Raw genomic sequence first — 20,894 nt, forward strand, 5'->3', positions numbered from 1 at the left:
AAATTACTTTATTACATCTTGAAAATTATTTGGCAGACCAGGAAGATCCTTATTACGATAGGTAGGACGTTCTTTGCATGAACGTCCTGGTATTATGGTTCACGTTCATATTTGTATGGCGGGAATGAACGACCTGGCGTATTAAGACGTTCTGTATTTCGAATGGCAGAATGTTATTTTCATGAGCAACTCAGTACATGCATAGATGATGCATAGCTAAGTTCAAGATTCGATGAACGTTGATTAGATGGACGTCGGTCGCTCGTTCTTTAGAATGAATTTAATGAATGGTACAGTTCTGGTTCTTGAGGCACAACTCTAATCGTGTCTCGAAGAAATCAAATGAATCCCAATACGTATGAATTTTAGTAAGCGAATCGAATGAATCATAAATTAAAAATCAATGAGTCGACTCAATCCCAGTTCCCTAGTTTATGAATCAAAGTGAATTGATCCAATGAATCAGGAATGACGTGAATCTATGCTATGGTTTTTTTTTGGCAAATCGAGTCAATCCAATAAATCATTTTCAAATCGAATCGCTGGCTGTTTGTGATTTGAGTACAACGATTAGTTCCAGTAAATTTAGTGAACGACGATAGGAATATCAACAGAATCGAAAGATACTCGTAGTGTGAGGAGTAAAAGCATACAGGTTTTGTGACGTAAAGTAGATTTATTATTTGTTAAAAAGAAGAAGAAAAAACAGCTACAAACAAAGCATTTCCAATGTTCCTCGTCGTCTCGTGCTCTTGCTCCCGGCGGATAACGATGGAGATATCAGCGCTCTTCTACCTTTCTATCGTTTTCGTACAAACACGTGCTTGTGTTTGTACAGAGAGGGGGACTATTATATTGCTTCTTTGCTATAATATTAGTTGTCGTAATGTCGACAGTTCTTCTTCCACTGTTTTTTTTTAATTGTTGTCACACACTTTGGCTTAAATGCAAAACGAAACAAAGACACTGCATCAGGGACATCTTCGAAACGAAAGGAAACTTAACTCTGCTCTTTACTGAACGAGCGAAGAAGAAAAAACACGCATGCATAGAATTTGTATGCAAATAGATAGAATGAAGAAATAAAGGAAAGTAACATCAATAAAGAACAAAAAACAACATAACAGACACAACAAACATACTTTTCCACACGTGCACACATACACACACACACTAGCACACTTACACACGCACGCTCGTCAACACCTCAATACATGGCACGCCTTGAATCGTGTGCGAATCTTCCCTCCCTGTACTCCCCAAACCAGGGGGGGGGGTTTAGTGTCCCTCCGCCTCCTGCTGCTTCAGATAGGCGGAAATTGCGTCCAGATCGCGCCGCATCCAGTCCGCATTCAGCCGGATCGTCTCGATCGACTGCGACACGGTCCGCTCGGTGCCGGGGAAATCGTGCTCGCGGAAGAACTGCTCCACCTCCTTCGCCCGCTCCTCGGTCGAGAAGTTCTCCGTCAGGTACTTGATCAGCCGGGCCAGTAGGAAACCACCCTCGTACTGGTTCAGCAGCACCTGCCAGTGCTCGCAGAAGTAGTCCCACGCCATGTCACGTCCCTTCGGGTTGATGGCGACCGACACGATGACGAACACCGAGTCCTGGGCGCGCACCTCCTCCGACATCGCAAAATCGATCACCTTGCGCAGTATGTCGACGTTGCCGATCGAGCCGAGGGCGCGCGAAATGCGATCCTTCTCCTCGTGCAGATCGGTCGCTCGGTACAGGCGCAGCATTTCGTCGTACGTGGCCAGATCGCCGTGCTGGAGCACTGCCCGGTAGCAGGTGCTGCGCAGATCGGCGGGAAGGACACTCTTGTTTTGGGCGTGTTCTTCGAATCTGTGGAGAGGAAGGATATTGAGAGTTACTTTTGTTTTCCGCACCTCTTTTTTCATCGAATTACATACCTTCTCTTCGCTTCTGCCACCGTCTTTGGGCACCCGAACGACACGAGTCGACCAAGCACGAGCGAGCGCAGCAGCGTGTCGAGATGGCTCTCGCCTGGCTTCACATCCCAGCCAAGCTTTTCCGCGACCGGTTGGTAAAGGCGAACGCCGTACTCGCTGAACTGCTTCTCGGCCGGCGTGTGCGCCAACAGTAGCTGCAGCTTGGCCAGACAGTTCGAAATCGACGACCAGACGGTGTAGTTGTTCTCGTTTCGATAAGCATCGATCACCTTCAGGGCCTAAAAATGAAAATAAACAACATTTTAGGAGCTTGAACAACATAATGCCCGTTCCAGACTGTACTTACATCAACGGTGGAACTCTTGCCTGCCTGCACCAGCGCAAACAAATCGTCAATCAGCCCCAACCGATCGAGCGGCGGCAGCGTCATGTTCTTGATCGCAGGTAAAAACTGCTCCAACATCTCCGCCGGATACTGCGTCCGGTAGTACCCGATCGTGCCCGGGTTGATCTTCACCCAGTCCTGCTCTCCGACACCCTCCACCGTAATGTCAGCGGTCGCCGTTTCCAGCACGGTCGAAACGGCATTGCCCGACGACGGCGTCGACACGTTGATCGGAATCATCCACAGCGACTGTTCCGGCGATTCACACCCATCCGCACAGAACTTGGACTGCGCGATGCTCAACACGCGCCGATTGCCCTCCAGCTGCTTCGACGACCGTACCTGCACCACCGGGAAGCCCATCCGCTGGATCCAGGTGGACATAACGGCGCCCACCGGTTTGCTGCTCGCTTCCTGCAGCGCATTCCACAGATCCTCGGTGCGCGTGTTGTTGTACTGGTGGCGCGTTAGGTACAGGTTCATGCCCCGCTTAAAGTCCTCGTCGCCGATGTAGTGGTGCAGCATGCGGATCACACTCGCGCCCTTGTTGTAGCTGATCTCGTCGAAGATCTCATCGATCTCGGACGGATGCCCGACCGGCACCTCGATCGGGTGCGAATTGCGCAAACAGTCCAGCTCGAGCGCCCGCGTATACATGTCCGTCACGAACTGCGTCCAGATGTCGTAGTCCGGGAACAGGTGATCCACGCACAGGAACTCCACGAACGATGCGTACCCTTCGTTCAGCCACAGATGCGTCCACCATTCCATCGTCACGAGATTGCCGAACCACTGGTGCGCGATCTCGTGCCCCACCGTCAGCGCGATCGATTGCTTCCTGATGAGCGACGTATTTTCCGGATCGACCAGCACGAACGTTTCCCGGTACGTGATGAGGCCCCAGTTTTCCATCGCGCCCGCCGAAAAGTCGGAAATCGCAATCAGATCCATCTTGGGCAGCGGATAGGCAATGTTAAAGTAGTCCTTGTAGTACGGCAGCACCTTTGTGGCGACGTCCAGTGCGAACCGGCCCTGCTCGCGCTTACCGACCGGCGTGTACACGCGCACCAGCACACCGTCCGCCGACCGGTCCTCGACGTAATCGTACTCGCCGACGACGACCGCCACCAGATAGGTGGACATGACCGGTGTCCGATCGAACTTGAAGTGCACCGTGTTGTCGGACGGTTCCGGGCGCTCCTCCACCACGGGCATGTTCGACAGAGCCACCAGATTGGTCGGCACAATCAGTGAGATATCGAACGTGGCCTTAATGGCCGGCTCGTCCCAGCAGGGAAAGCAGCGGCGCGCATCCGTTGCCTCGAACTGTGTCACACCGGCGTACCGCTCTTCCCCGGTCGGCGAGAAGTATTTGCTGCGGTAGAAGCCCTTCATCTTGTCGTTCAGCTCGCCGCTAAACTCAACCGCCAGGGTGGCACTGCCGGGCGGGATTTCCGCCCCGAACACGAAGCAGGCCGTTTCCTGCCCCGCATCGAACTGTATGTCCTGGGCGGTGAGCTGCTGGTCGCCGAACGAAACCGTCGCCGTGCCCAGCTTCAGGTCCAGTGCGTTGAGCGTGATGCGATCCGTTGCTTCCACGACCTGGTGAGAAGAGGAAAGAAACATATTAGTGTGGTGCGGTGAGGTACGAAACTGTACGAGATTTAACGTCTCTATTAGCTGTCGGATCCCATAGAGCCGTTGGTAAGTCATTGATCTGACATACGATCAGTCGCCGGATCGAATCTATTCCTTGGTAAATGTGGTGGGTCAGTCGTTAACTTGTCATGGGTTCAAGCCCCGTATAGACCGTGCTACCATACGTAGGATTGGCTTTTGAATATCATCATGCTATGTGCAATCAGTAAGTCACTGAAAGCCAAGCCCCAGTATAATGGATGGTACAGGCAGGCCTTGACAGACAACGGCTGTTGTGCTGTGCCAATGATGAAGAAGATTTAAAGAGGATAGAAGAGAGTGATTAAACATACTTTAACAGACACGTACGTAGACTTTTTAGGTCAATTTTGAGACAAAACTGGTAAAAATATTACACATGGTGATAATAGTGTTACTAAGAAAATAGATAACTTTAAAACGCAATTTGTCTCAAGTTTTGCTCACGTTTACGGTCAACAATAATAAACAACACCCGTCCAGACCGCAGACTGTGTCAGACATGAACACCGTGTGCTCTCCAACAAAACAAATTGTGCATTTCAATCAGCTGAGGTCCACATTTTAAGGCGTTTTTCCAATTTTTTTTCTATATGTCTGGTGAAAATGCTGAAGTACTTAAATCACAATAAATACACAATGTAGAGAGAATTTACAAAAAAAACATGTTTACTCCGAAAAAGACATTTTCCGTACGTGTATATTGCACTATACACATTCCCCCTTTTTTGTACTTCCCCCTCTGCACAATGCAAATCGCAGCTTGTAATGACAAGTCAGCATTTTATTTTCGTCTATGTGCCCCGTTAACTTTAAATGGGTTGCGAGGCGGTCAGATGTGTTTTTGCAACGGTCTAGCAAGGTCGTTTACCTTGCAGTTGGACCGTCCCCACCGACGCAACTGTACGAATCGCGTACTTTGCAAAGGAAAATGGTGAGAGCTCATCCATAAATTCCGTAGCGCAAAGATTGAGAATTTGCGAATCTTAGCTATTGTTTAAAAATTTTCAACGTGGGGCGTATCTCTATTTTATTTCGATCTAAGATCTTGAATCTTTGATCATGTTTAGGGGTTGAAGTTTCACGGAGCTTGTGACAATAAGGGCAGGGTAAAAAAACATTGTAATATTGATTCGAACACGTTCCTTTTTACGTGCTTTATGTGCTTTTATGTTCATGTTCTCATCTTTTTTTTTTATTTCAAAATATCTTTTGATCAAGATCACGTATGGCATACGTGAAAAACAATATTGATCAAAACAGCACTGCTTAATCTTGTGGAAAATGTGTATGCAGGGTAAAATTACTGTAACCACATGGCCAAACTGGTCATGAAATGGCAACACATCATGTATCTGAAACTATAGCCTGACATATTGGCAAATAATGACCAAATATCAATACATTTTTATGAAAAAATAATATTATAGGACAACAAAATATGTAACCTGAATTTCAAGTTTCGGAAACTGAAGATTTTATAAAATATGGAAACTTTTCAAGGCTTTGATTCTGTTTAAATGGTTGTGTGTGTTCCCATGACTTTTTATTAACCCAACATGGGCAAACTTTAGTAAAGTTGCTGCTGTTTCCCGTCTAAAATAAATGCCTTAAATAATGAAAAACAATGCTAATGCTTATCTCTAAGACTAAATAACAAAAAAAATAGCATTTTTTTTTATTTACTTCAGTCACTTTTGGTACAACCCAAATCTACAACCCCTGGGTCGTCAGCCGCCCATTGATTGCTACCCAGCGTTGGGCAACTTTTGCTTTCATTTCATTCATCTGATGTTTCGGCTCTTATCGCTTTGTGTTCTTGCCCATTCTGGAGTCTTTGCTGCTCGGTCCGGCTGTCGAGCAACAGCAACGGTGAAGCAATTCCCGCCGATTTTTATTGCCCATACGTAAACCCATGCTTTTTTGTGTGTTGTGTTTGCGAGATCATTCGTTATGCTGTTATTCGCGATTTTCAAGCCCGTGTGCTTGCGATGGTGGAGACAAATTTGGCAAACCCGGGACGAATGAACAAAAACCTGTTTCTGGACTGGAACACAAGATATACCGACTGGAAGATCAGTTTCTTCTTGTCATTTCCGTCCCGATACGTACTGGCATGACGCGTGAGAATAGTTGACAGGAAGTTTTAACGATCACGTTTGTCGTTTCATTGATGATCTTCCGATCGAGACATTGGTTGCTTAAGATATATTGTTAGAGCTTTTTTGAGGCCTATTTTTTTTAAATTCCATGTTACGATTTAAGTACTTATTGTTCTAAAACTATTGAAGTCTGGACAGTTAAATAGTCCAAATTGATAGATAGTAGCAAAATATACGATACAAGCAAATGTTTATTCATATTTATACTTCTGACTGACACCACTGCTAACAACAGCAAAGTAGAAAACATGTGTCGAATGGGATTATTATTCTAAAATTATACGAGAGAACATAAGAGTCTTAATCACTCCAGAAGGGTAACAGATTTCCGGACAGCTACACGATCGTTTCATGTTGATTGCAAGGATTAATATAAATAACACCGAACCCTTTTTTACCCTTAACAATACCCTACCAGCACCACCACCACCACCCCCTTTGGTTGTCTCATTTAGAAAGCAAAATAAACATAATCCGTTCCGGATCATAATAAATCGCCAAAAAGCAGAAAACGATCGTAACGAAAAAATGACCGCAAATCTTGTCCAATTTGTTGAAAATTCGAAGAATTCCTAACCCCCAACACGGTCGGCACGTCATTATGCCGGGAAACCATAAATATGCCGGACCACGATCACCAAACAAACAGCCGATCATCAAAAACACCTTCAAGATGTTAATGAACTGTTACGATCCTCTCGCAAAAGTTCTTCCCAAAAGCTTGTCGGAAGTATAACAAGTTGTAGCTCTGCTTTCCACGAACACGGCTAATGATCGCAACCGAAAGGGACACACCATAATTCTCCAAACATCCGCTCACGGCTAGCCGATTAGACGATGTTGTCCCCTTCGTCCTTCTGCTAATAGTTCTCGTTTGCTACACACACACATCCCGCCCAGGGACACCGGCCAGTGGGATGGAAGTGAGAGGGTGAAATACTTCCACTACTCACTACAGCCTGGGTTTGCGTGCCACGCGCGTCGGTGGTACGGAATTCAGGCCTCCGCTCTGGCGTTCGCTTTCGTGAGCTGTCATAGCTGTTTGGTGGCTCATTTTTCTGCACCCTTAACGCTGTTGACGAGGGTCCGACGTTGGCTGTGCTTGATTTATGCTAAACAATCTCTTCTCCCCGGTCCGGATTGGCGGCTAATTTCGCTTAACCGCAAACCATGCGGAACAAACCAATGACAACCACACGCTCTGTGTAGTGAAGGTTGCCGGAGGTTTAATCGCGGGCCAACAAAAAAAAAAAACATACAAACCGGAGGGCAAACAAATATCTCGCACCTATATCCCACGCAAATTCGCAAGAAACTCCCAAGCAAGGGGGAGACGGTTGGGGGTGGGCACCGCACGACTTCAAATGTTGTTTTTAAAACTCCAACATTGAACTATGCCGCCGCGATCCCGAACCGGTCTGCTGAGCCGGCGTGGCGATCCCACACCACGTGACGTTGTGGTTGTTAATGCTGTTGTGGTTTTATTCCTTCGTTTGTCACAAAAAAAGAACTGGGATTGGCACACGTATAGGAAGAAGTGGTTTATATTTGTGATTTATAAAAATAAATAGATTGGAAAGCAACATTATCATGAGGGTACTGTGTGAAGCTTTCACGACAAAACTGCCCCAAAGTTTAAGAAACTTTGTGAATGGCACTCTGTGGCAGACATACAGTATACGTATCATTCAAATGTCAGTTTAAGTTTTACTAAGACGATCCTCGAAGGAACATATAGCTTGAAGAGACGTCAAACATGGGAAAGCTAAAGGAACGAGTTGCTATTCTTGGTTCGAAGAATAACATAGTTTTGTGAACTGTCATTTAATGATACAATTTAAAGAAATTTACGCTCAGAAACACGGCACAGTCAAAATGATCGTGTTGGAGAAACAAGTCTACATGGAGATATTTGAACGATCCGAGAAACTGTAGTATATATACTCCATACAGGATATGTCAGTCAAATATGAACAGTTGAAGTTTGCAATGAGTTTGTATTGTCAGATCATCTATCGTTTTAAGGCGTCATATGTGACCAGTCTCATATCTGATATTTATGAAGGTATGATTTTTTAACAAGCATTCAATTCCGAACAATTTGTTCAAGTTCAGAAAATTGATCATAAAAATAATGGATAAATAGAATTTTAACGTATCTTGAAATATTCCCAATGAATGAGTGTGATGAAAAGGAAAGACTGCGTTTAACTTGAAACACATAAGATCTCGCAAAAGTGTGGAATTGTCGAACAGCTTTTAGTAATGTAGTAATAGTTAATTAATATGGTTGAAGTTTGACGATCAGTTACCATGCAGTGGCATCATAGATTGGTATAAAATAAGAACGATTCCTAAAATTAAGAAACAGTGTTTTTCGAGACAATTTTCAAAGACGACAACATCTTTCATTGCTTGCGACATGTTTTTTAACAGCTGTCAAATGTTGCATTTGCATTACAATACAGAGTTTTCCAAGTCAGTTTCGAATGTAAACGTTGATATTCACCGTGTGCAAGCTGTTAATCCACTTCAATCTGGTATTTCATTTCCATCAAAATAATTTTTCATTTCTTCTGCATGATTTTCAACACGTCTCAAACTGGATTGAGTTTGACAGTTCTTTGAGATGTATTGAAAATCATGTGTCAGAACTGAAATTTTATTATGATGCAAATACACCATTTGACAGCTGTTGAAAAACATCTAGGAGGCGGTGAATAATGTTGTGCACATTCGAAAGTGACTAATATAATGCCGTTGACATTAGAAACTGACTCAGAAAACTGTGTAATGTTTCAGTTCTTACACATAATTTTAAACACGTTTCAAGCTGGATTGAGTTTGACAGTTCAAGTGTTGAAAATCATGTGTAAGAACTGAAATTTTATTATTATGCAAATACACCATTTGACAGCTGTTGAAAAACATCTTGGAGGCGATGAATAATTATGTGGCTTGGAAATCACGTAAGTACTAGAATAGGATACTATTATCGTACAAAATATTTCCCTCAGGGATAAGTTTTACGGTTCAGTTTTAATATTTGAAATAAAATATGATAAAAATCCAAAATAACTGTTTGTGTGAAAAAAAAAATCTTATTTTTAAACCAACAATCTGCCATCTCTCCATCATATGTTTTTCAAATTTGTTATTAATCTCTATTTTAATGTTTTATAGTGATAAAACTATCATTAAATTAATAAATTCAAACAACCAACCAATCCCAGGATCCAAAACAAATCAGCAACCATTCAAAAGATGATCGCTTGAACAATTCATGACGCACATCGCATAAAACCGATCCCTCCCCTTTATGATTTCCATGTTGCATGGGAAGGAAGGGATCGCGCGATCACACAATTTAAATGTCACTTTGCAACACTGTACCGCCGGCGATGGGAGGGAAAGCAAAACAACAACAAAAATGGTACAATACATTCACAATCCAGCCCTCTCTCTCACCACACCATATGATCGGGACGCCCGTTTTGCGCTCGTTGCATCATCATACTGCCCCACCTTCCTGTGCCCTTCCACCCCCTTTCACCAACACCCCCACACATACAGACACACGCACACACACACAACCTCGCGATCGCGTTTCCCTTACGCGATCGTACCTTTCCCTTTGTGCATGTATGTTGTTGCCCGCTTGTTGTTTCTGCTCTGCTCCTACAAACTGGAGCGAGAGAGCGCGCGCACACACATTTGTTTCGTTATGCTAATTTGCCCCACATGGGAAGGGGGAGGGTTATACCGTTATGTTGTTTTATTTACCACCGGATTTACCGTTGCAAATCCGTACTCCGCACACACGTTGTCCAGTTCGTGATCGCGATTATGTGTGGTATTTGGTGGTGTGTTGCTGTGTTTGGTATGTTTTGCATTTGTGTTGTTTTTGCTTTTTGTTTGTTTTAGACCTCCCCCCCCCCCCCTCCTCTACCCGTTTCTTCCGGCCTTAGAGTGCAACGTGAGCTAGGGAATGAAAATGGAAGGCAAGAATAATTCTCGAGGAGGCAAATTGATGCTGTCACAGTACCGTAGAAGGCCAATGGCGATTATGTTCCTGTAAGTGGTAAGGGGCAAAACAATGTAACACCCCGCATTGGCAACCCTTTTTAATGGTGCATTTGAACCTCTATTGGGTTAAACACATCAAGGACTAACCCCACGACACCGTGGGACCGTTCTGCAACCGTTGCCCCACCCGGTAAATGTCCCGCCGCCCAAGCATTCACGATCGCGCGCGATCTGCTCTTTAGCGTTAGAAAGTACGGCAAACGGATTATAGAATTTATTGCCTTGAACAACAGAATGAACTTTGCCGTGGCATTTCCAAACGCTGGCAATAAAGTATCGAAAGAAAGTGAACGAGCGGCTGGAAGGCATTTCTTTCCACCCCGCAGCAAACGCCAACACCGATGGGAAAAATATGATCCACCTGGTGGGCTCTGGCAGCGGGAAAGAGCCGGGCCCGTTAATAGCAAATGGGATAGTGAAAGTGATTTTCTAGCATTTTCTCTAGCCGCAACGAATTGGATTCACCGCCGTTTTGCAGTAACAGGAAGCATAAGTTGGTTGTAAGCAGTGTGTGGTGCAAGCTAATTATTAATCGCCCGAGGATACTGGCAAAGGGTGACCACCCACTACATTGCGCTTGGATGAGTTATTTGTCAGGTAGGCGGTTTTCACCCTATCTTTCTTTCTCTTTTCGGCTCGCATGTTTGATAAGCCGGGCTCGTCTGTGAAAAGGGCAAAACGCTTATGGTTGAACGTTTTTCGTTTTGTTTTTTTTTTCTTCACTTGTTTGCTTTGAGGGGAAAACTGCAGGACGAAGCTATTTGTATGTGTTGGGCGGCACTGTCCGAGTGCCGAAGGTTAATGTACTGATTTTGGGGGATGGTGGAGGCGCAATGTTTGGCGCAATCCGGGAATCGATTTTGTTCGAAGTTTGAAGCGTTTATTTTTCTTTTTTAACTTGCAGAAGTTGAATCTGTGTTTTAAATGGATCACTTTCAAAATATCATTCATTGCTTTAACATTTAATTGCACATGGGATGTTGAAGGACATTTTTAGCGTATGAATTACTGAATAAATAAAAAAAAACCAAGTTTAACAAAAGGCTTTGGTGTTGAGGAGATTCAATTAGAAAACCAATTTTTTAAATATAAATTTACTTCTCAAAAAGTATTTTTTCTAACATTTATTTTGCATGTTCTTACAAGAAAAAACCTTTGTTTTGTTATTTAGACACATTTTGACCGCAAGGTAATCAGTAATTCATAAACAAGATTTACCCTTTTTGTGTTGATTTTTAATCTAATGGGTGGAATAAAAAGTATAAGCACGATTTCTAAGGGATGTTACTAGTAAATGGATGATGCAAAATAGCTGTGGCTTGATTGTTTACATTCAAAGCTACTAACTAGTGCATCGAAAACCGTTTCCGTTAAAATAAAAAGCATTTCTGTCGAAAAGCGTTGAAGTGTTTTGCACAAATGGTGCTCGGTGCTCCTAACACTTCGCTAAGCCAATGAACGATATTGAAAGATGTCCGTATCGGATCCATCCAAAAGTTTCGGGAGGAGTCCAGTTTCGAAGATGCACTGAAAAGTGGTCGAAAACCTGAACATATGGACCAAAAGTGTCGCAAATCGTTGGGGACAAGTGTGCGCTTAACCTGATGGGCGGCGTCGTCAAGTCATTAGCATATGAATTTCCGAATACTATTTGGAGGTAAAAATAGTACCGTTACAAATCAGTTGGCCGAATAAGTACTTTAAAAAAAAATATTAAGAACACACACAATGTAAGACCGTTTAACAAATTCTTCTTCTTTGGTTCAACAACCGTTGTCGGTCAAGGCCTGCCTACCACTTGTGGGCTTGGCTTTCAGTGAATTATTGATTTCCCCCCGTAGCAGGATAGTCAGTCCTACGTATGGCGGCACGGTCTATTTGGGGCTTAAGCCATGACGGGCATGTTGTTAAGTCGTACGAGTTGACGACTGTATCATGAGACCGGCAGTAACAAATTAAGTGATCTAATAACGTTTATACATTTTCCAGCATGAATCAAATCATACCCTTCCTTCTTGACGATAACTTTAGCGCCTTTAGAAGAAAGCAGCTGGACAAAGTTGTAACAAGCGCTCAATTGTCCCCTTCCTGCAGTTAAGTTGCTGCCCAAAAAGATAGCAAGAAAACAGCCTCATCTTATCACACCATAAAACCCACTCCCCAAACATTCAAAACGCCCAGCATGAGCCTTTCTTTCATCATTCCCTTCTGTCCCAAAGCACGTTTTCCCTTCCCTCCTCCGAAAGTGTTTTGACGATACTAACAGCAAGCAAACACATGTTTGCATGGGATGAAAAATGGCCGGCCATCGGAACGGGGGGCTGGACACCGTGTGCCCCTGCCGATAAGATGTATTCCCGGGTATTCCCATCCAAGCGACTCACCTTCAGCTCCACCGCGGTGTTACCCTCGAACGTGAGGGCGGTCAGGTTGGGCTTCAGCGTCAGCCGGTAGTGCTCGGGCACCACGTTCGTGGGCAGGCGCTGAAACTTGGGCTTGCCGGTAGTTGCGGACATTTTGTATTCACTTGTTTCGCACACGTCACTGCCGTCGATGGTGGTGGAGGTGCTGCTGTAGCGACGCTGTGTCTCTCGAGCACAGCAGGACACGGTTCTGGCACTGTTTCCGTCACACCCGTACACAACCGGACGCACCACTGCGGACCACACACCGGATGATTGCTTGGGAGCGTAATGCACGAAGCAACCGCTGCTCGATTGTTGCCGCTGCACGTACGCGGAAACGCGGGAGCGGGGGGGAGTGTTTCGTTGTTCACGCAATCGGTACCGTTGCCACGCCGACGTGAGACCTACTGTCGCTGGTGCTGCTGCCGCTGGTGACGTGACCGCCGACGGTGAGTTGAACAAATAGCACTGTTTCGCGGCGGTGGCGACGGAATCGTTCCACCGTCCGGCACTGTATGGACGCGGTGCTGCTGCTTGCGGTGTTGCTGGTGCTGCTGTGGTGTGCTGGAAGTACTGAACGCAGACTGCGGGCGCTAGACGTCGATTGCCGTACAAAAGGCGCATGGAAAGGGAAGAAATAGGCGTGTGCGTGTGTGTGTGTGTTGTACTTTACGATATAGGGCAGAAAACACGGACCGGGCACGGAGAATAGAGCTGAGCAGTTCGACGAGGAAATCGCGACAGGAAGAGAGAAAAACACCGCACCGACCGAGTGGCACACTCTCTTCTTCAACGTTTTGCTACGCTTCTTGCTGTTGTTGTTTGGAAATTGCCATCTTTTTTGACAGCTGCAATCGCCCCGTCTCTGTTTCGCTGCTGTCGTGAACGGGGAAAACATCTAGAGAGAGATAGAACATAACGGCGAAGTGGATGGTGGTCTCGCTCGTTCGGTGCGAAGTTAGGTGGACTTTACACGTTGACATACGCAAGCCCGAGAAAGCTGTCAAAGTGACGTCGGCAGCTGTTTGCGGATGATTTGAATTGTTATGACCGTTAAAGCCCAGGCTTGGAGAAACTTATTGCGGAAACCATCTTCAAGGGCAAATTGGGAAACGTGTTGCGATTGAACTGAGTGGATGGCTAAATTTACTCCTTCATCTGAATGCAACGGTGGACATCAATACAGTCTTTCCTCGAGTTACGCGACACTCGAGTTTCACGAATTTTTAATGTTGATACGACGAGTGTTCATACGACAAATTGGTTCAATTTCTCCCAACAATTGCCAAAATAAATTGCAAAATTTTGCTACATCTCGCAGAAATCGAGATAAACGCACGGATAAACGGACAGCCGCATAAAAGGTACCCGGTTAAATGGTGGTCCATTGTACTTTTTTTTTTATGGAAAAACGATTTATAGAAAATAGAGGAAATTAGAGTGATCATCTATGCTGTCATGCATATTTTAAAAACATTTTGGTTCAGATATTTGGTTATCAAAAAGGCTTACCTTTTCCTTTGTTGTTTTGAAATTAAAACCATATCGTAAAACTAAATCAATCATAAACCCCAGCTCAACAAAGTACAGAGTTCATTGAATTGTTCGTATTTATTTCATTCATTTAAATTGTTTACTTCACTTACTTCACCTCTACCTTTTACTTCCCCACTTCAAATCCCAACCAGGATTATCCATCCTTCTCCATTCTTACCACCATCTCCGCCACTATCCGAAATGGATTTTAGTCGTCATATATATACTTTACTTTTATTTAAAGTTTCATAAATAAACAATATTTTGCCTGTTTTGTTTCCCTTTCTTTTTGTTCTTCCTGCACATTTTTACTGTGCTTTTTTCTTCCTTTCCATTCTCTTTTCTACCGCACGCTACTATCATTTCCTGTTTTCTTTCTTTTGTCACTTTGCTGTGCTGTTCTCTTTTCTGTTTATTCCCTTTCCATGTTTCGCATTTCGTCCCCCCCAGTTCGGTGTATTTTATTAAAAGTATTTACAAAAATATGAAAACATTCACCTCAACACTTGCCCTGTGTCCTTTCACGATTGCCCTACCTGAGGGGTTTTTTCTTCTTCTTCTTCCGTTCCATTTTCTGTTGCTTTCGACTGCTTTTAAACTGAGTTAGTAAGCAGCGATGGAGAGAACACTAGAAACAGGCGGGCGCGGCAAAAAATAACACAAAAATACAGCCAAATAGAGTTTTGCGATGTTGCACTGAAGCTTTTGCTTCTTCTTTTTTTGCTAGATCAACACAAAAACACAAAACAATGATCGCGACCGTGCGTTATTTCTTATGTGCTAGTGAGTGGAAAGGCGGCAGCATCTCCCGATCACGTGGTTCGAGCTTAGAATACAGCACACGTGTGTTTCGCTTTAGTAGACACGTGCGTGTGAGTGTTTTAAGTTCCTTCTTCACTCTTTCTCTCTCTGTTTCTTTCATTTTAAGTTGCTTTTTTAGTAATTCTATGGACGAAATTTACGGGATGGGACGTGCAATATTAATGTTTTTTTTTTCGTGTGGATGTGAGCTTGAGTGAGTGTGCGGTTCTCTGCAGATTTAAAAAATAAATCATTTCTTATCTCTTGCAAGCGGCGCTAAATGCTTCTTGAGGCGGGTTTAGGATAGGAATTGCGCGAGCCTTTTTTCCCCTAAACCAACAACCACCAATCTACACTTCAATCTCCTTATCCTTCCTCTATCCGCTCTGTTGCATCGCCTTCGCCAAAACAGTATAAGGCTCGTTAATTAGTGGTTAGCGAGTGCGATCAACTCTCTCTCTCTCTCTCTACCAAACGATCTTTCATTTCCTTCCGGGGACGGTATGTGAGATTTAGAGTATAAGAACAAGGGAATTTAGGTTACGCAGAAAGAGCAAATGTAAATTGCCGTAAAGCTCCTCGCGGCACCAAGGACTGAAACTGAACCTCGCGTTAACGTATTTGATTGCGACACCCTAATCATGCCTTTCTTCTTTCTGTGGACCAGAAGTACCTGTACCATCTTCATTCAATCGATCATCTTCTCGCATTCTTTACCCATTCATTTTGCTCGTTTGCACTACACAGTTCTACTTTGTTTCTTTTACTTGGTTTTATTTCTAATGTGAAGAAGTGCTTGCGCAATTTAACGGGACAGGTTAATATTGCTACTCCTCTCATCGTCTGGAATCATCAGTCAAGAACGGGTCTACCGAACAAAAAGTAAAACCTGTTTGATTAGTTAGTAGATTAGGCTACTGTACTCCTTTTCCCCTCACGTTTCCTCTATTGTATCTGTTTCAGTTGTGGTTTATGCTATTATTGTTTTCCCCCTTTCCGTGGAAGATTTGACTAGCTGTGCTGAGAGCTTGGGAGCGCTACTATTCGAACAGTGAAATTGATTTGCTTTTGAATAATTTGCTTGGGATTTTTATAGTTTGTTACTTCTACCTTTTCAATCTATCAGAGTGTTGTTTTTTTCCAGGAATTCCTACTTGCAATACTGCATTTACTACAATCAATCTTGACTGCAAACTGTGTGTAACGCCTATCTCGCGCTAGTCGTTTTACTTTTTGACTATTTTCTGTTTTTTATCATCATGAAACGGGTGAGAATGTAAGCTTCTCAAGGAACGATCAACGAAACGGCACTAGCGATCCGACTTGATAGATTCAGGGATTTCAACAACTACCCTCAGTATCTAGAGTCTCTTGAATGAACTCTGCCAAAACGAACCCCGTTCAAAACGTACAAATTCCATGCATTACTATTTCTCACAGTTTTTTTGTGTGTACCAATTTTGTGTATTCAGAATTAAATGCACAAGTATTCAGAACTCAAACAAAATTATCAACATTAAGAAATAAATTTATCAAAGTTATCGGATTTAACTATTTCTTACTATTTTTTTCTTTCTTGCTTGTGGTTTAAAATGTTTCCCTTTTCTGTTTACACTATTCATTAATACTAATTTGTTTTGCCTGCCTGTTCCGGTTGTCCTTCTGTTCACACAAACACAATCAAACACATTTCAGACCAGTCAAACACTTTTAAAGTCTTACACAGACATTTGCATTAGTGTTCTCATGGGCAAACGTTTGCTGTTCCTCTCTTATCAAATACACTCTCCTGTCCCCATTTCGGAAACGCGCCTAACACCTCAACATTGCGCGTGTGGTGTGTGTGTATGTGTGAAGGGGGTAAAACACACAACGCGAACAAAGAGATAGAGTGTACGCTTGTAGGCTTCTTGCGGACCGGAAACAGAATGCGGAAGGAAGGAAAAGAGTAGTTCAAAAAGAGTTTCACCATTCACCATTCAAAATTGTGGCTGTGGCGCGGTACGGCCAACGGCGCGCGCGCGCTTGTGGTAAATACTTATAAACTGTGCTTTACTTGCGGGGTTTACTTCCTTCCGGTGCCCTTCTGCATTGTGTTTGATTATTGATGCTTACTCAAAAAATCCCTCTTCATTTCTGCATCCCTTTTTCCCCATCCGTGTGTGTGTGTCTTTTGCTTCAATATCACATTTACTTCACAGAAACAAACCAATCGTATTAAACTATCAAAAATTCAAACATTTATACATCTAAAGTTCGGTCTTCGGCAGCTGTGTCCACTAATTCGGCTCCTAGTAGTTTGAAAACTGCTTCCATCGTCTTCTATTGGGGTGTTTATGTGTGTTACGGTTTTAGCCCGCTTTTTATTGTGGGAACGTGGTGTTTGCTCACTACTTGCTATATGCCTACAGTGAACGAGGTGCCCGGTTCGACTACCTCAAAAGAACCGACCCCAAGAACGAGGATGTACTGAGTACTAACTTCTATTATTTACTGCTTAAACTGTCCTATGATTGAGGTGTATTTTATAAGAGCTTTTTTTTGCTTGCGCTACGAGCTGACAAATTGATGTTAATGCGTACTCTTTTCGTTTTGTCTAACACACCTGTGCCGGACTTTTGTGGATTCTTTTTTTTCATTCTAAGTATATACTGTGTCGGTTGCTGTAACGCACGCGCACACGTCTACTGGGTCAGTTTTCCGATTGAAGTGTTAAACGTTTTACTTTAAACTTTTAAACGAGCGCTAAGTCGAACAGAAACGTCCAACAGAAACGTTTGGATTTGAATTTAGAGCTGAATTATTCTGTGAGTTCATAACATCTTTTTGTTGGTTGTTTTACCCCGTTTTGATTGGTTTAACTAGAATGAGACGTTGGCAAACCTACTACGGAGAGTTTCTACTGTTTTTAATTGGATTTTCTTTCTCTTTCGCACACTCTCATTAGAGCTCATGCGGCTACAACTAGTTGTGTTCGTAATGAGCTGTCATTAATTCACTACTCTAACGGTTCTATACTTTATGCTTTATCTACTTTGAAAGTACCTTGCTTATGTTTGTTTTATTTATGTTTTACCATTGTTTTGTTTCGTTTTTACTTTTCCCCTTTCTTCTAGCCTCTGCTGTTTACGTTTATTCCGACTACGTGAAATTTGATTTGCGTTTGTTGTTTTAGAAGAAGTGTTTGCAAGTGTTAAGGAGTTTCCTGCTATTTACTACTACTAGTTGCACTATCGACTATGGTTTGCCCACGAAAGAGAAGTGGGATGTTTATTGAAAAAGGGGCTGATGGGGGGAATGAGGATAATACTTAACAAACGGCACCGAAAAGTCACACCGAAACCGAAACAACAATGAAGACGATAAACACCACCACCACCACCGGAAATAGCCATACAAAGCGGGCTGCCGGACAGATAGCTACAAAGTATACAAATCTTTCGCGTTTCGAGAAACCAAGATAAAGTATCATATGGTTTCTTCTTTTGTTTTTAAGGAGGATTGGATTCATTTCATTTTGATTATCGCTTATGATTGAACTGTGCCAGCTACGTAAGGATTGCAATGTTTCTAATGTCCAGTGTGTGTGTGTTAGTGTATGTGTGCGTGTTCATCCGTTTCACCATCTGATCCCTGAGAGAAAACGAATTATTTCGCATGCTTACTTTCCTGATGATGTATCAAAGAAGGGCCAGAAAGAAGGGAAAAGATAAAAGAAAAAAAAAGATTAAATAATAACTTAAGAAAACTAAATAAATAAAAACGGTAGTTACATAAAAAAATTAAAAAAAAATCCATTGTAGGTGTAGTTTAAAGATTGTTTATTTCGTGTCTATGTATGAAAGGGGGTGGTTTGCTGTCTGTCTATAGCTCCGCCTAGCGCTATCTCCCACATAGCTCCACGATCTGTCTCAGTTCCGATCATTTTAATAATAAACATTTGCACTTAACGTATAATTCGTAAATAAAAAAAAAGCCCATAAAAAAACAAAAACACATTTTCTATGCTTTGTATCAATACTTTTTTTCCTTCCTTTGATTTATCTCCTAATCCGCTACGACGGGGGGCTTTAACGTTACCAGAAAGAGGGGGAAAGGAAAACGATCGTACACATACGACGATCGATGGCGAACAGCACGCCATTTACGTGTTATAAAATGTATCCCCAAATAATTAATAATAATACAGGGGCGATCTAGTGAAATAATTTGTGTTGGGGGGTTGTGTGTGTGCTTTTTTGTTTTACATCGCGATCTGGATATAAAGGGGACTCTGTTAACGAAAGAACGATGATCCAACTTACACATCTACAACACTTTCCGATGTAAAACAGAATAACGGAATTGCCTAAAACTCAGGTGACACTCATCTCGGGATCGTCGTTTTTTCCCTGCGTTTTTTTTTTTGAGGATTTTTTCTACAACCCATCCCTTTCCTTTCTTTCCTCTTCATTGCCTAACCCGGTAATGTTTTTCACTAAATGCAGCAAATTGTGTACGTGTGTATGTGTGTTTGTGTCTGAATGGGGTTGTTGGTGGAAATATTGCCAGCGCACAGAGTTTCGGAGTAGCAAAACCAACTCAGCTGCGCAAAACCACGCACGTGTTTAGGCCTACCAATTGGATGTGAATGCGAATTAGGTAAATGTACCTACTTTTACCAACCTTGGATTAATCACGCAACGGGGTTTGAGTGTGTGTATGATGAACTCACAGCCTACGGAAAGGCATACCAAATCCTTCCGCCAACTTCTTTTACAAGGGTTCAAGAGAGATATAGAGACTAAAAAGCATGTAATTGTCTACCTTAGACAATACCATCAGCATGCAATAAAGCAATACAAGGAATAGATATAAAATCGTGCACAAAAATGGATACAACTCTTAACTAGCCCATATAATATCACGCTTATAGAGCATATGCAACCAACAATTCGACCTGTTGGCAATAAAAACTCTCTTTCTTTTGTGTGCGTGTAATATAGGTAAACTAAAAGTGTTTAAAAATGAAGCAATTGCTGCCTATTCGAACGAATAGCTTCATCTTTGATTTTCAAAAACAAAACAAAAAAAAGAAAAATAATGAATTTGATTTCCTCTAACTCTCTCTCTCTCTCGCACTATTGCTATTTTTGCTCTTTTAATGCTCTTCGCAGCACAGGACGGGAAATGGAAACCAAAGATTAGGCAATGGCAAAAGGTGAACAACTAAGCCGTATGCAGATGTGTTTGAAATATGTGTGTCTGTGAGTGTAGGGTGAGGGTTTGCGAGCGATGTATGAATGAATTGATCACATCCTTTAGCTTCACTTTGGTTCCCGAGGACTTCTTGCGTGGCTGGCTCATCGTCAATGCATGCGTGAGTGACTCTGTTTTTGTCTCCGTGTGCCTGTTTAAGCAAAAGGCAACAATTTGAGGATATCTACTTTTGATTCGGCTTTTCCACACTCCTCTCTCCCATTCCGCGGCATGGCAATCCTCTGTGTGTCTGCTATTCGCCCCGTTTCTGTTCCTATTCTGCGCATTTCGCGCTTCTGCGTTTTGCTATGATCGCTTTCTTGCCGCTTGATGCTGCTCCCTCCCGTCTGTGCACTCACACCGGCTGCCCCATCGTCTTTAACGCGCCAAGCACACACACCCACACAGCACACACACATTGGTTGCGAATAATTCGGTGTGTATCGGTGTGACGGTGTGTGTGCATGTGTTTCATTTGTATTGTAATTCATCTTCCACTGCGTCTTCTGCTAACCAGCAACGCAGGTAATCACATTAACTACTAACAATAATAACGTATTGCATCTAGGGTTTTGCTTTGTCTTAACTCTCATGCTCGGTGCCCATGGTGGCGGTTCGGTTCCGGATGCAAGTAAATACCTTCCACGGTGAAGATGGATAATTCTAAAAAAAAAGGGCAAAAAACAGGGC

The 20,894-nt window shown here is 43.1% G+C and overlaps 2 protein-coding genes across 3 annotated transcripts in view; both read right to left on the reverse strand.

Moving 5' to 3' along the window:
• Positions 1 to 656: 656 nt before the first annotated feature.
• Positions 657 to 13,446, reverse strand: LOC121592607 (puromycin-sensitive aminopeptidase). The gene is made up of 4 exons (XM_041914229.1): positions 12,609 to 13,446; positions 2,261 to 3,901; positions 1,915 to 2,192; positions 657 to 1,846 (listed from the first exon to the last, which is right to left on the reverse strand). The coding sequence occupies exons 1-4, from the start codon at positions 13,251 to 13,253 to the stop codon at positions 1,279 to 1,281; spliced, it is 3,132 nt and encodes a 1,043-aa protein (XP_041770163.1). The 5' UTR covers positions 13,254 to 13,446; the 3' UTR covers positions 657 to 1,278.
• Positions 13,447 to 15,081: 1,635 nt separating this feature from the next.
• LOC121591574 (cyclin-dependent kinase 14) overlaps positions 15,082 to 20,894 on the reverse strand; it is a 131,823-nt gene continuing 126,010 nt past the window's right edge. For both annotated transcript variants that reach the window (XM_041912256.1, XM_041912257.1), the window contains exon 10: positions 15,082 to 20,867. In XM_041912256.1, the coding sequence (XP_041768190.1) occupies positions 20,794 to 20,867 (74 nt within the window). In that variant the 3' untranslated portion in view covers positions 15,082 to 20,793. The remainder of the gene's footprint in view (positions 20,868 to 20,894) is intronic.

This window comes from Anopheles merus, chromosome 2L, assembly GCF_017562075.2.
Source record: "Anopheles merus strain MAF chromosome 2L, AmerM5.1, whole genome shotgun sequence".
Taxonomy (NCBI): domain Eukaryota; kingdom Metazoa; phylum Arthropoda; class Insecta; order Diptera; family Culicidae; genus Anopheles; species Anopheles merus.

Bases quoted from the DNA above. Each gene is read 5' to 3' on its own strand.
- LOC121592607 (XM_041914229.1), bottom strand. From the start codon at position 13,253: ATGCGCCTTTTGTACGGCAATCGACGTCTAGCGCCCGCAGTCTGCGTT. The intron at 2,193-2,260 runs GTAAGTACAGTC...TTTCATTTTTAG, and splicing joins GCAAGAGTTCCACCGTTGAT to GCCCTGAAGGTGATCGATGC. The intron at 1,847-1,914 runs GTATGTAATTCG...TCCTCTCCACAG, and splicing joins GTGGCAGAAGCGAAGAGAAG to ATTCGAAGAACACGCCCAAA.